Source organism: Gymnoscopelus microlampas, assembly GCF_963454915.1.
Source record: "Gymnoscopelus microlampas genome assembly, chromosome: 12".
Taxonomy (NCBI): Eukaryota; Metazoa; Chordata; class Actinopteri; order Myctophiformes; family Myctophidae; genus Gymnoscopelus; species Gymnoscopelus microlampas.
In genome coordinates, this window is record NC_139949.1 from 33,467,590 (window position 1) to 33,484,164 (window position 16,575).

General features: G+C 39.3%; 1 protein-coding gene across 1 annotated transcript; it reads left to right on the forward strand.

Annotated features, from left to right (window-relative positions):
- Nucleotides 1-1,135: 1,135 nt before the first annotated feature.
- LOC311057305 (protocadherin alpha-C2-like) lies at nt 1,136-3,502 on the forward strand (the record flags this gene model as incomplete). Its single annotated transcript, XM_084074260.1, has 1 exon — nt 1,136-3,502. One exon carries the CDS (start codon nt 1,136-1,138, stop codon nt 3,500-3,502), a length of 2,367 nt encoding a protein of 788 aa, XP_083930386.1.
- Nucleotides 3,503-16,575: the final 13,073 nt, after the last annotated feature.

Consider the following 16,575-nt stretch of genomic DNA (forward strand, 5'->3'; position numbering starts at 1 on the left):
TGGCGGAGACCTGTGCTCCGAGGAGCACTTTTTCTAGTTTACATACTGTATGTGACAGGCTCAATTGTAGGGGGTAAGAGGACAGCAGGATTTTGGACGAAAGACTCTCTTTTATTTACGGTGATTACAGAACTTTGCAGAACTGACTGCCATGTCTGCAGTTATAAACTTGTGGTCATAATCAAAATTAAATGGCACAGGGGAGAGCAGATGTAACATCTCTCATGGTTGATGTAGGCCAGGTGTAAAAATCTGCCATCACCCACCCTGCCTACAGCAGTGGTTTTTAAAAGTTTTAATTTCAAGGACCCTCAGTTTGGTATGCCTTTTACCACAGATCCCCATAACTCCGAGGGTCCATTTGGTTTAATTTGCACGCTCTGAGTTACAGACCTAAGGGTCCATTTGGCTCCTATTGCTATCAATAATTTAATTGAATCCCTTCGAACCCCCTCAAGGACCCCTGGGGGTCGCCGGACCCCACTTCGAGAACCACTGCCCTACAGTAGTTTTAAAAACTTTAAAGACATCCCAGGCCCAGCTTGGCTATTTTCGGCAAAGAGACCACTGGGGGACCCCGGTCAACTAGGGTTTAATTTGTGTCCTTACATAATGTGTCCTATACTGTAATGAGAACAAGTGCTAATGTAAGGCTGACACATTAACCCAAAAAATGGAGGGGGGGGGCATCAACAGTTATATTATATATTTGTTAAAACAGCCTATATGCTATATATATGTGTTTTGAATCATATTTCTCAAAATCACACAGCAAGAATGGGGGATTGATGCTTCGTCCATCCCTAAGTTAAATGGGGCCACCCACAGTAATCAAATCCTAGCGACGCCTCTGCACAGCACCGCTGGAGATCATAGCATCCTTTGGCCTACTGCAACGCAGCATCAGTACCACGCGTGGAGATAAAGACTGACAGCGTTTGAATTCATCAGCACAACAACCCGAATCAAACGACAAGCTATATCGTTCAATTGTATAATTGTTCATTCGTTTTGAGGTGGAAAAAAAGGATACATGATGGCATGTATGAGGGCATGGTGGGTCGCTGGTCTTTATGGATTCATGGTGCTGTGGGGATTTGCTTTCTCTATCACTCGCTACTCGATACCAGAAGAAATGGAAGACGGGTCTTTTATCGCTAACTTGGCCACAGATCTGGGACTCGATATTCGCAGTTTGGTGCAACGGAGAGCGAAGCTCGATGTCGTCCACAGTAAGAATTATTTTGACATTAACAAAGAGACCGGGGAGCTGTTCATACGTGAAAAGATAGATCGGGAAACCATATGCACCAGTAAGACAACGTCTTGTTTTCTGAAAATGGATGTCATACTTGAAAATCCCATTCGTATTTTTAACATCGAGGTAGAGATAATGGACATTAATGACAACGCGCCGGTATTTCGGAGAAAGACAATGCACTTGGATGTGTCTGAGTCAGCCGCTCCCGGCGAGAGGTTTTCATTGACAAACGCCGTGGATGCAGATGTTGATGCGAATTCTATCAAGACGTACTATCTCAGCGAAAGCGAGTATTTTATTATTGACATACAGACGGGGAGTGATGGCTCTAAGTACGTTGATCTAGTGCTCAACAGTGATTTGGACCGAGAAAAACACGCCATTCACAATTTGATTTTAACAGCTGTGGACGGCGGAATCCCCGCCCGCTCAGGAACAGCCAGCATCATAATTAAGGTTCTGGATATCAATGACAACGCTCCCCTTTTCACCCAGCCGATATATGCAGTCAATGTCAGTGAGAATACCCCCATTGGAACAGTCGTAATGGTTTTAAACGCAACAGATTTGGACGAGGGTATAAACGCTGAGTTAATATATTCATATACGCTGTACACATCTGAAAAGACACAAGACTTATTCTCACTGGATCAAAATACGGGGGAAATAAAAGTGAAAGGGGTGCTAGATTATGAGGAGAGTCAAAGCTTTGACATGTACATACAGGCCCATGATAAAGGACCAAACCCACTGTCAGGACAGTGTAAAGTGATGGTATTTATCATTGACCTGAATGACAATTATCCCGAGGTGACCATTAAATCTTTAAAGAATACAGTGAAGGAAGATATTGCATTAGGAACACTAATCGCAGTAATAGGTGTCACTGACAAGGACACCGGAGTTAATGGTGAAGTTGACCTCACTTTGAATCAACAAGAAACATTACCATTTGTTCTAAACAAGTCATCAGAGGATTACTTTCAACTACTTGTCTCAAAGCCACTGGACAGAGAAATAATCAGCAAATATGACATCACTTTTAGAGTTACAGACAGAGGTTCGCCAGCCTTATCTGAGAGTGAGACAATCACCCTGGAGATTCTGGATGTCAATGACAACGCACCAATGTTCCCACAGTCCTTCTACACTATCCACGTTGTGGAGAATAATGTGCCCGGGGCACTGCTGACAACTCTCAGCGCTTTTGACCCAGATCTCAATGAGAATCAGTACTTGGTTTATTTCATAATGGAGAAGGAGATTGTGAACATGTCCATGTCCATGTTGTTCTCCATCAACCCAGAGAACGGTAACCTCTATGCCCTTAAGACCTTTGACTATGAGAGAGAGCGAGACTTCCTTTTCCACATTGAAGCAAGAGACTCTGGCGTTCCTCCGCTGAGCAGCAATGTGACCGTTCATATTATCATTCTGGACCAAAATGATAACACGCCACTTATTGTATCACCTTGGAGGGCACAAGGATCAGTGATAGAGGAGGTCATACCAAGGTCCACAGATAAGGGACACCTGATCGCCAAAGTGATTGCCATCGATGCAGACTCTGAACAGAATTCCAGGGTCACCTACCAGCTCCTACAGATTACTGATGCATCACTATTTAGCCTCGATCAGTATAACGGAGAAATACGGACAACAAGAATGTTCAGTTACAGAGACCCACGCCAACAGCGACTAGTTATAGTGGCTAAAGACAATGGTCAGCCCGCTCTCTCTGCCACGGTCACCATCAAGATCACTACTGTGGAACACGCAATGTCATTTTCTGAGACAACAGAGGGGCCAGTAGAGTATTATGACATCTTCACGGACATAAACCTGTATTTGGTCATTGGTTTAGGGTCTGTGTCCTTTCTTTTACTCATTACTATCTTGGTAATTATCGTGCTGAAGTGTCAGAAACCGAAACCCAAGCCCCTCAAGATGCCCCCGGGAACTATCAATAGGAACAGTATTATTAGTAGAAACAGCATGATCAGTCAGAGGAGCTCCACCATTGCAGACTCCACACTCATCTCCAGTGATGCCTACTGGTATAGTTTGTTTTTGGCCGAAACCAGGAAGGGCAAGGTGGTTGTGAGGCAGCCCATTGTACCCAAAGGAGCCGGCTACTTTGTGTCCAGTATACCCAGAAGTGGGAGCATAGGGCCGACTGAGACCAGCGACTCCAGAGCATCTACACTACAGGTACATGCAATTATGTTAAGATGTATATGAAGCTAGTGGTGGAAAAAGTACTCACATTTTTTACTTAAGTAAAATAATCAATTCTGCAATGTAGAAATACTCTGTTACAAGTAAAAGTCTGGAATCAAATGTACTTGAGTAAAAGTACAAAAGTATTGGCATCAAAATGTACTCAAAGTGCCAGAAGTAAAAGTACTCATTATGCAGAATGTCCCATTTCAGTTTTCAAATGTATAAAAATCTTTTGAAAATAGCCGATCTACAAGCTCACAATGCACCGTATCGCGACGCATTGTGAGCTTGTAGATCGGCTATTTTCAAATGGCCGAAATGTATATACTGTAGGGCTGAAGTGGTTAATGTATGTTTTGTAATGATAATCTAAATCTACAAACTAACTAGTAACTAAAGTTTTCAAATAATTGTAGTGGAGTTAAAGTACAATAGTTGCCTCTGTCCTCTTGTGGAGTAGAAGTAAAAGTACTGAAAATTGGAAATACTCAAGAAATGCCTAAAAATTGTACTTAAGTACAGTACTTAAGTTACTTTACACCACTGTATAAAGCATATCATCAAACACTGGTTCAGAGACTCAGTTGTGATCTGACAGTTGTTTGGACTCTATCAGTAGATGATGAAAAAGACAAAATGTACTGTTAAAATAATGTTTTAATTTACACAAAAACCTGTGCATACTGTACCCACCAAAAATGGTTGGATATCAAGACTAACAAAACAGGAGCTGAAGAGTTACATTCTTCAGGCCTTATGTTGTTGTGTAAACAGGACATAATTATCCCCACATTTTGGCATGAAGACCCTTGGATTTTGACCTACCAGTAATACTTTAATATACTAGTTTACAAGCCAAAGAGCCAGGAGCACAGAGGCGAAGATTTGACTAAATGTGACACTTTGCATATCGTTTTCACATTTTACAATTCTGACATTACAAAACGACAATAAGTAACACATTTCATGGTTATTTTCTTTTACACAGTACTATATGATATATAATATTCACACCTACCACATTTGGTGCTAAGTTTTGAAACATTTAGCCATTATCTAAAATTATATACTAGGCTGATGCCCTTTGGGAATTGGCCTACGCGGGACAGATGTAAGTCGGTAACGATGCAAGGTGGGAATGCACGCAACATTTGATTATGCAATACCTGTGTACTAATGGCTAAATGTCTCAAAACTTCAACATATATTTACTGGGTCACATTCAAAACAAGGAGACACATTTTCAAATGAAAATGCTGCTAAGTTAAATTGCAAAAACATCTCCACTATATTTACACATTTGGCTGGGGACCCCCTGGAACCGCCTCAAGGACTCCTGGGGATCCCCAGACCCTACTTTGAGAACCACTGATATAGTAGCCTACATGTGTGTGTGTTTGCATGCCTGAATCTAGTGTCTACATTGTACCTGCTTTGCTCTCCCTCTGTCTCTCTGTCTCTCTGTCTCTCACTCACTCACTCACTCACTCACTCACTCTCACTCTCTCTCACACACACACACACACGCACGCACGCACGCACGCACGCACGCACGCACGCACGCACGCACGCGCGCGCGCACACACACACACACACACACAAATGAATTTGTTTCTCTTTCTATTCTGAAGTATTCAAAATGAAAGGAAGTCCATTCTACAGATGGAGGTATGGTGGCTGCAAATTACATGTTGTAGGGGCACTGTGATTGTGTAGAAGAATTGTGTTTCCCAGTTTTTCTGTTTTGGTAAAAGTTTTCGGTTTTTCCTCTAAGAATTGGTTGTCTAAATGTTACACTTTTCAGTGTGAAGCCCCTTTGGTGAGCACACTTTAGCTGTCACAGTGAGTGCAAAAGTGGACCCTTGTGTGTCCATTTCACTTGGAGTTCACTGAGGATTTTACCCTGTGGCTCCCACATACACTTTATACTCTCCTCCTCATTGACCTTCACTGTATTACTGTGAGGTTTGAATTTTAAACTGGCCAATTTCTAAAATGAGAAACCAATCACTTCCAATAGAGGTGAGATTAGGACCACATTGGCTCTGGTCACTGCTGTATTTTTGCACATCTGGCTTGATTGGCAGAGGGTAACATGATGACACAGATTGGAAGGGATTAGTGTGCACTGTGCTGAATAAGGTCTCTGTGTGTATTTTATACCTGAGAGCAAGGACTGTATTAATTCCTACCGCTTAAAGATCTCATGGCTCATGGTATATGCTGCTATATGGTAGTTTCATCAGTTGGCACCCCCAAATGAAGGCTATTTTCCTCCCTCCTCATACTGTACATACTGTATGATGTGTTACAGTTGCTACTGGGTAGTAGCAGTTGTAAGTAGTACACAATAAAGTCCTCTGTGTTAATGTATCCATCTGTAACTCAGAGTGTATAAATGTAACCAAATGGACCCATAAGAGTCCATGGGTTCGATTTATACACTCTCAGTTAAATGAACTAAGTTAAATAAACACTCAGGATTTTACAGTGTAGTAGTTGCAACTTGTAACATTGGGCCACCAATCTTGACACTGTGATGCCTGCCTGTGCATGCCTTAATGGTACCTGTCTCCTTTCTGTTCCCCTATTTCAGTCATTTGATTTGACTTATACTGTGCCTCAATCTGGACGATTTCTAAGATAGATTTTGGCAAAGAAATTTGGACGTTAAAAGAGAATGATCTGAAATAATATTTGGGGCGAATGATACAGTAGACTTGAAATGTGAAAAACCCTCTATGGCATGATTTTTATTTACACCCAATATCTAAATCCCTGAAACCCACTGATATTTCATCAATGGTGGCAGTAACCAGCCAGGTTCCAGTGTCATTACTTTGCATGAGGGGTGACTACTGGTTCACTGTCGAGTTCATTTCCTGTCTGTGGTTAATTCTGCTTTCTGTTTCTTGACAGGGATCCAGTCGAGACCTACCATGATATCAAGAGCTTCATGGATGTCTCTGGCTGGAACGATTCCCTGAAACTCACATTGAGGATGTAAAACAATCACCATCATTCAGTCCCTGGGTGTCAACAGCCATCTCTTTTCAGTTGTTCCTGTAAAGCCTGGTTTATTCTCCGCACAACTGTGTGCACACCAAAAATAGCAGATCTACGAGCTCACAGCACACCATGATGCAATGCATTATGAGCTTGTAGATCTGCTATTTTTGGTGTGTGACACATCGTACGACGGCGAATAAATGAAACATAACTTTCGACACCTGCACCACTTCAAACTACTATCTTCCTTCAAGCATGAATCTGCATGAGATGCAGAGTGTGTTCAAAAAAGAAGATACAAAATATTAGTAAAAAAGAAAATAACCATTATGTAAGCATATCTGGAGAAAACTGGAATGACCTCTTGTCAACCACCATCTCAGTAACATGTTAGAAGCAGTGTGTACAGTTTGTAAACAGTTTGTATGGAAAGTGTCCATCTTGTCATATTCAAACTCACGTGACAGAACTCAAATCAAAGGCTGACCTTATCTCCGGGTTCCTATATGGGTTGTAATTATTACACAGTAACATCCTCAGTGTTCATTTATTTTTTACACTCTCACTGAGGATTTTACTGTGCATGTCAGTCCTCGGTAAGCTCTAAACCTTGTTGGAACGATGGGTCTGTAGAACGGTACTGTTGCAATCTCTTCAAGTCGATCAGGGTGAAGCAGAAACTTCCATAAAATTATTAATTCAATTGTAAAACTGTAGCTTTTCATATTCAATGACAGTGGCATTTAACATTTTCTATTGTCTCAGCCATTTCACAGATTAATAATTGTAGGAAACAATGTTTCAGAATGGTTTTACAGTACTAGTTTTTTAGTTACATTTCTTACCCAGTGTTGTGCAAGATGGTCAAACAATGTAATATGGACTGTAATAACTGACCTTTTAACAATGAAATCTATAGGGATTACCTTTCAGATTTTCAAAACTTTAGTAAAACATGTCAAGTGGGTAACGGGCAATAACTTCATACAGGGTGCTTAAACAAAAAGCTATATAAATTATATATTTAAAACAAAGTATTGCATTAATAGAGGACGGTGCAATACACTTATCTAAGGTGGGGCAGGTGTAGAGAGCTTACACAATAATTGTCAGAAAAGCTAAAGATTTCCATTATTTCTACTACTATTTCTACAATCTAGATATGAAATTATTTAAATAATGGGTTCAAACTTCCGAATGTTTCACAGTTAATGTCCAAAAAGTCCTATTTGTGCTGTTGATGAGGTACTATAAGTCCGGACATTCACATATTATTTACATTTTCCAACATTAAAAAAGAGTGGTCACATTAAGGAGACTAAGCTAACATTCCAATACATTTCAGAATTTTTAACTTTGAAACATTCATAACTATTGGTAATTAAATAACCTGAAATGTCCCAGAAAATGTTCTTGTACAAAAAATGTTCTTGTGCAAAATATCTGGCTATTAAACAATGACTTATTACTACTTTGATAATGCAATCCAAAGAATACGTTTTTACTGGTAGAAAACTACCTACATTGTTTACTCTCAAATATCATTGTAATTTAGCCTACTATATAAAAAATAACTAGCACATGTATTTACATGATGATGATTGTGAGACTTTTGCCCCTTATTGCCTAAAAATCTCAGGCAATTTTCCCAATTGCATCATAGCATTTAGCTCTCTAAACCTAGCTCTCACTGTATTACATTGTAATTCAAGCAGAGATGAGCTGTACTCATATTGTGAACAAGATTGAGATCAGATACATTTGGAAAAATATGATATAATGTATGCTGTGAGGATAAGTACTTTATAAGAATTAGACTGTTTAAAATATAATAATGAAATGTATTTATGTTTACCAAGATGCACTGGAATACATAGCCCTGGCAAAGCCATGTATTTAAAGTTTACTATGTTTTATGAATATTCATGTTTTTATATGCATAGTTTATGTAATTATTCTTAATGCCGCTTTTGTGAGCTTCTTTAAAATAATTTTGTTTAGCATATTTGTATTTCAGTGGCTCTAATGTGGTTTTGGTAGTGTAGAGAAATATAAATCAAACGGAAAGGGGAGTACTTTTATTGAAATAACCAGTGAACTGGAAGACAGCACTTTGGCAGTCTTGTGATGCCCAAAGAAGAGTAGAGCCCGACCCATGCCAGATTTTTGGGTCTGATTTTGGAGAGTCCTAGACGACAATTACTGATGTGTTGACTGATGTTTTGTCAAAATTTAAAAAAGAGGTTTTAATAGGGCTCTACCAAAGAGTTACTGTTTCAGACACAAGGAGCTACAACGTAAAATGATTAGTGTTAGTTCAACTTTGAGAGTGTACAAATTTAACAAAAAATAGACGTGCAAGGCTCCATTTGGTTCCATTTGGACACTTTCAGGTGTAAATTTAGCACTACTTTACTGTGTAGACTGAACAACATTGTGATACTCAGAGGAAAGTAAGACGATAAGCTAGAGTGAATATACTATAGTTATTATGAATAAGTACATACAAAAAAGATTATAACCACGGTCTCGCTGCACATGGGAAATAATAAAGATTAAGCAAACTGTGCAATTTTTTGTGATACAATGCCTAGCACAGTTACTTAAAAGAATCATGATAGTGGACTAAATCATTGCTGCAATTTTTAGGACCCATCCCCCAAAACAATACTATTTTTGGCTGTGCAGAATAAACAACAATCAGTATTTTGTCAAGCACTGAAAAATAACTTGAAATAGTGCATATCTGCCAATTAATATCACAATCACAGTACAGTATTCAGCAAAAAGAAAGTGTATTTTTCCATCAGTATTGTGCAACTCGAGCAAAGAGTCCAGATTCGGTTGCAACTCTAAGCTGTAGAATGTACCACACAGATTTCCCTGTATAATATATTCTGACAAAAGCAGCATATCCTCACCATAAGAACAGATGTTGATCTACAACAAACATCCACACAATTGACAGCTTGTCTGTTACATTTTGTCAAGCAACATGGGATCTTTCACAAAATAATAACTGCAAGTGCATTGTATGAACTTGTATAGTTAAATACAAAAGTTAATTCATAGAAAAAAATGATAAATATACAGATTGTAATTCTGATGTGCTCCTTGTGTGCCTTGTGCATTGTAATAAGGTATTGACAAGTTATAAATTGTATAATGGTGCTTAAAACAGATATCAAATTAAGTCATAATTATTGTCATTGTCCAGATTCCATCCGGACTGGTTTCACATCCCAAACATTAGATGTGGACTCTCACTCACTAATTTGTAACAGATGTTCTATATGAGGACCAGCGAATGCGTGTAAATCTGGCAATGCATAACTGCTTTATACTTTGTGATTTTTTATACAATATGCTTTTTGATATCTGCTGTATTCACTGTGACTGAATGGCACAGGGGGGTGTTTGTGTCGCTTGCCTGCTATACAGTATGTGTATCAATCGTATGTGTTCTTTCTTTATTATGTCAAATGCCTTGTTATTATCTGCATTTTTTTATTGTCAGTCAGAGTGTACAGTATGCATCTGAGCTGCATAAAAATGCAATTCTATGACTCAGTATGTATCTTTGATAGTGGATCAAAACAGTATAGGACAGAATGGCCTTGTAATTATTTTTAAATACAGTTTAATATCAGTTTCTCGTGTTGCTTAGTTGGCTTAAATGTTCTGCCCGATCATGCAGATTTGAATAAAGCTTTTTAATCTGTCTCACTGTTGTGTCTGCTTTGAAAGAATTTAAGTTCTCAAATCTGAACATCTCTACACAAACACACTCAGAACTCTCATGCACACATTCTGACCCAGTTTCCCACTTTGGTGCTTTGTACTAATTCAGGGAGATTGAAAGCAAAATAATGGAGACATTCCTGCAGTTCAAATCACTGAAGTAGACACAAATAATAGCTCTCTCAGTATTATTTGTGTCATACTTAAAAGCCCAGTTCTAACTCTAAAAAAAATGCTCTCCACTATTACTGCAAAGTGCTTCCTGCCTGCAGTCCTGGAGGAGATACATGAGTGATGGCTCAGTAAAACTGCCTGGTACCTAGGAAACAATTACCATGACAACCACGCTCCCTTCCTATGACAAAGAAGGTAAACGAGAATGAACACAGTCTGCAGGGTTATGGATTTGCTAATGTATGCTGTACTGTTTGCCATTTGCTGCATTTGAAGGGTGATTTCACCAACAACAAAAAACACTGCATAAACTCACTTCACTTACAAACTTGTGTGACTTGAGACTTAATGAGAAGTAATAGTTTGTATTTGACTTCCTCATGACATCAACCTGAGAACACTTTCAGTTCATGATGATACTGGGAACACACTGGTTTAATATTACTGTATATTATACCTCCCTCTTGTGTCTGTTCCATGTACTGTATGCGAACAAGATGTGAGCTCATGATTCGAACCCTGGTCTCCCACGTGGGAACGAATAACAAAATAATAGCCAGCACTCCAAAGTCCTTCTGGTACTTTTTTAATTAATTAATGCACGGGCTGAGTATGCCAGTGTGTATGGCAATGTAAACCAGCTGTGTCAATTATAAAGGGGAGACCTGGGTGAAACACATCAGAAATGGGTTCGTCTAGACACGAAATGGCTCACTATAGGCCTAATCAGCTAGAAATACATACATGATAATACACAAGTCCCCATACCCCTTTTGGACATAGGACTCTGATACAGTAGCCTACATACAAAAATACAAGCAAAAAGTTAAAAACAGTCCATGTAGGTACACTCCCTTGACTTACTGTCATAAACAGGAATGCAAGTGACAAAATACAACACACATAAATGTCAGAATCTAGATTACACTGTCCTATGTATATACCGCGCTGAATACACCACCTCAGACCCAAAATATCAACCCCAACTATTTGCATAATTCAACACTACACTATTATTTAAAAAAAGAAAAACTGCCTTATAGTAATTCCTCATTAACCCCTTTGGGGTGTTCAAACTGTAGGCTGTATCCAAAAATCTTCTCTTTGTAAAAGAAGCCTATCTCTGTCACCACCTCTCTCCCTCCCACATGGGAAACCAAACATCTATCGCTCATTCAAGAGTCAGCCATGGCCAGGTGGAGATACTGGGATTATGAGCATCAGACAGGGCTCATTGTTAACCAGTACGCGTCCTACGCGACACCAGGTTCTAACTTTCTTGATGGAAGATAGGGATACCACCTTAAAGCACTCCAGATGTCTTGGTTATATTGTATTAACATACTTACAGAATGGTTAAAATACAATTTTAATAAAAATAAGCCCCAGAATGCAGCATTATGAAGAGAAAATATCAAATCCCCAACAGAACATATCAAGCCTAATGCCCCATTCCATGGCAGAAATAATATCATGCATTTTTTCATATTATCCTATTACAGAACAGTACACCCCATCTAACATAACCATGAGCTTACTTTCTGTTTTTCTTTTTGCATCCCTCCATCATCCCCTTCTCCTCCCAAATCCCAAATAATTGCTGTTCATAATCACATCTACAACAGTAAAAACAGCTCAGCGAGGACATTTCGGCACAACCTTTGGTCCATGACCAGGGGTCTATTTCACCCCCACTGTGAAGTCTTCCCAATCATCTTTTGCCTTTGCCTTTATTAAGTCTTGCAATACATACATCTGTAGTATCTTGAACAAGGACAACCAGTGGGCAGTTCTCCTCTAAACACTGCAGAGGGCAGAGCAAACCATGCTGTGCTATGGGCTTCCTAGTAGAATGGAGCTCTCTAGTGCCCTCTGTCTGTCTACAGTATGTGTGTGCAGAGGGTCAGAAGGTTGATGGAGTCAGTCTCTCTACACTGTGAGATTTTACCCTTGGAGTTACAAATGTATGAATTAACTCTGAAGATTTTACTGTGCATGTTTTGATGACAAGGGTTAATCAGTGGTCAGCAGTTAAAACCATCATCAGACTCTATTAAACAAATACTTAACGTTTTTAAGTGGCAAAAAAGGACACATCTCCCGATGTATTTTCATCTGAGTTCCTTGTCTGTGTTTGTGGAAAATAAATGCAAGTCACAGTGATAAAAGACCTGGAGTTACATCTGAATGAAGCAAAATCACACCTTGCATCTAAAAAACATAGCTTACACTTTTAAATGTTTTTCCTTCTTTCAAACGTTTCTATAGCGGCCCACCCCCTTGACCACCTTATTCTTGTTATTTATGATGAGATGAGATGCTATATAACTTAATTTATTATTATCAATGTATTATGGTGTCAGGGCATTTGTAATTGCACAGCCATGGTTAGAAAGATAAACTGTCATTGCATTAAGAATAAATAATAATTAAAATGTAAGTCCAGAGTTCGCCAAACATTTATCATTTACCATAAATATGTATTATTTTTATGTATAGCATAGTTTGCATACATATAATTAAAATAATAATAATTAGCATCTAAGTAAGAATAAGCTTTCCAAGTCTCCTATCTAGCTTTCACTAAATGTTATCATCTCTCATGCAGTAGTTGTGTAACCGCAATCAAACTGATGAGGTCAGTGAATTCTCATTTAAGCCCATGATGGATGGCTTTCCGTGTAAAGTAATCTCGCTATTTGAATTGTCGTGACTTCTTTAGCTCATTGCAGTACTACCAGTCAAAGTGTGAGCGTGTCAGACAGGCTGTGAATACTTGACCTGCATTTGGACCAGTGACTCAGAGCAGTAGAGAAGAGACACAGGCATGAGATGATGAACAGTCTCATAACCTATAGCCTCAATGTCTGTCTTATTCCTGATTTATCGTCGTATGACACTGTTCAGCATTGAAAATAGCAGCTCTAAAAGCCCTCAGCACATCACATCTATGACTCGCTGTGAGCTTGTAGATCGGTTATTTTCAGCGTGCGGCACCGTCATACGACAATGTATAAATCAGGCTGTAGTGGGCACACATGGGAGAGAGGTCATCAGGAAGTGCCCAGAGTTGTGGTAGCTACTTGTACAATGTTCACAAGGAGAATTGCCTGTGTGTCATTTGTCATATTTGTCATATTTCCCTCCAGGCAAAGAGCTGTTGACTGGGTGGTGAGATAAAACGTAATACATCACCAGAAACAAAAAAGAAAAACAGGTTGTCACTCCCTGATTTAGAGACTCAGACTGGAAACTCATAGAAGCCATGCATGGAGCAGGAGGTAAAACATGTTTTGAGACTGAACAATGTGCTGGTATAAACTGTGATCCTATTAATATCATTAGTTGCATAGCTGTATTACGTAAATATAGATTTTGATCAAATACAATTGTACTTCAGGGTAGACAGAATAATACAGTGTAAGAGGGTGCATACCAGCAGGCAGAATGCAGTTGTGACTGCAGTCAATTTTTAGGGTCAGTCATGAGTGAGCGATGCCTGTAGCAGGTTGTTGTGCTATGGGGTCACTGCTGCATTAGTTTGTACCAAGGGCTGTGTTTTGGTTCTTTCAGATGACTGCACCTAAGCTGGAATCTAGCACACTTACATAAGTGCTGTGAGGTACAGAGACAAATGTGACTCCTCATAGTGGAATGAGGATGATATTTGGAACCAGAATATTGGGAGTCAGTCAAGACCAGTTACAATGTTCTAGATTTCTGAGGTGATTGGCACAAAGGGTGGGTCATGGATAATTATTACTTGGACATTCAATTTCATATTCATATACATGAACTTGAAGCATCACTATACATTTGCATGTTTTCAAGGCACTGCACAATATCAAAACCTCCAACAGTTTTATATAACAGTATTCTAAAATGAACCTGAAAAATTTAGGGTGGAGGTTCGGCTTTGGCATCAGGGAGTGTGTGTGCACAGTTTTGCAGTGACCGGGCCAACGGTGCCGGAGATTAGCTGCTCAAAGACAGACAGAGACACGGACGGACGGACGGAAGGAAGGACGGACAGGGTGCAAAACATAGTCTCGGCTATGCCTTTCGGCCTGGCGAAGACAATAATATAGGTTTGCTCCCATATCACAGAGACCATTCAGTAGTGTCTCCACTGGTCAAGGAGGGGTTCCAGCACCATGGAGAGTGACCAAGACGGGTTTCAGCACCAAGGACAGTGACTATTCAGTAGTGTCTCCACTGGTGAGGGGGAGGGGTTCCAGCACCATGGAGAGCGACTGGGGGGTTGATCCTTGTGCTCTAGGGGTATTTCAAAGCACCCTAAGATGTACAGTAACTGTGTGGGTGTTGGTTAGAAATTCATATGTGAGGAGGAAGATTGATGAAGAGGAACCAACTGGAATCAGTTTTCCTGGTCCCCTAGACTAGAGTCTAGCAGCCCCTAGATGTTGTGATGATGATGGTTTCAACTTACTGACATTGCCATCCTGAGAGTCCTCTTCTCTCACAAGTGGGGATTTAAAAAAAGGGAAAATAAAATACAAAAGTTGTCAAAATTGGCCTAGGATGACGCTAGAGAAAATACCATAGGGGTCGCCTAAATCATTAGGGTTCATAATCTGGGGTCCATGAATACACTAGAGGATTTGCCATGACTTTGGTCAATTAGATTTTCTTTTTTTATTTATTGAATACTTTATTAAACGTTTGCAAAAAAGGTACAGTGGTACAGATTTATACAAAAGGATACTAAAAGGATAACCTAAAAAAGACCAGAGCATATTTACGTTGAGGTCCTGGGTACCGGTATTAAATTCATCGAGCTATTTAAAGACAAACAATAATATACAATAATATGCAAAATATCATATATACTAGTAGTAATAAAAAAGAAAAATATGTACAGTAAAATGTTGGGGGGTGTGGGGGGGGGGGTCATTTCCGGTGATAAGCTTAAACGTTATACAGGGGCCAGTTACAATACAAATAAGTAGGCCTGCTACGTCATGTTTATGACAGGTTATATAATCAATCTCAAGTTGTCATACCAAAGACAACCCAAACCCCCATTGACAAAATGACACACAATGACAGCAGTATAAAGCTACTTAAGGTTCATTAGCTCATCTCACAGGCATGACACGTGTCATGATTGTGTCATATCAGTCTTATGGACACCTTTAAATAAATTGTTGCCCTTGTATTGTAGCCAATTAGCTTAAACATGACCATTAATTTTTTTTTATTTGATTTTTTTGTTTTACTCTTGTTTCTAAAGAAGGCTGCTTTGTTCCATAATCTTCCAATTACAAAAAAAAGTATTATTCATATTAATCACAGTAGTATGATTGTCTTACAGTTATATAGCTGCATACCTCTGCATAGATTATTCGAAGGTGCCTTTATGGCAATCCTCTATATGACTCATTGACCTAGTGATCTACAGTAGGCCTATCTTGCTCAAGGCGTTGTGGTAGTTGATGCCAGCTGTTGTGACCGACTTACAGTAAGCTTAATTTATACTCACACATGAGTGTTGCTCGACAAAAACAGATTTCAAGCTAGTGACACTGTGTCGCGTTGTTAGCTTGAAAATCTACTATTTTAGGCAGGCAACACCATGCATGTGTTGGAGTATAAATTACACTTCAGGCCCTTTCTTTTGGCCAGCAGTCTGTTTGGACCTCAGCTCCATCAATCTCTCTAGCACTGGCATTGATGCAGTATGTCCAGGGATTTTGTAGTTTACACTGGTTTAGTTTACAGTTAATGATCTCCATTACATGACTCAAGTCTGTGTATTCTATATGATGTTATGATCCCAACGTCTACGTTGTTACCCTGTAGCAAGGCTGCTGATTACTTGGTGATTAACAACTGTTTTCTTCCCCCCCCCCTTTTTGCTTTGTGCTGATACAAGCCACACAAATGTATATTTCATCTGTATATATTTAATACACAGGATATTGTATAATTTAGAAAACTAAATGTTAAATGTAAATTCTGCATCTACAAGGGTGTTTGATCAAGCATGGAGACAATTTTCCTTTCACCAGTATGATGTGGAGGGTGTTTGTGTAGGAGTATCTTCCAGTTCAGAGTTATCTATAACATTTCCCTCTCTCATTATTATTATTATTATTATTATTATTATGCTTGTTTTGTTTATTTCAGATAAGGGGCTTGGAAGC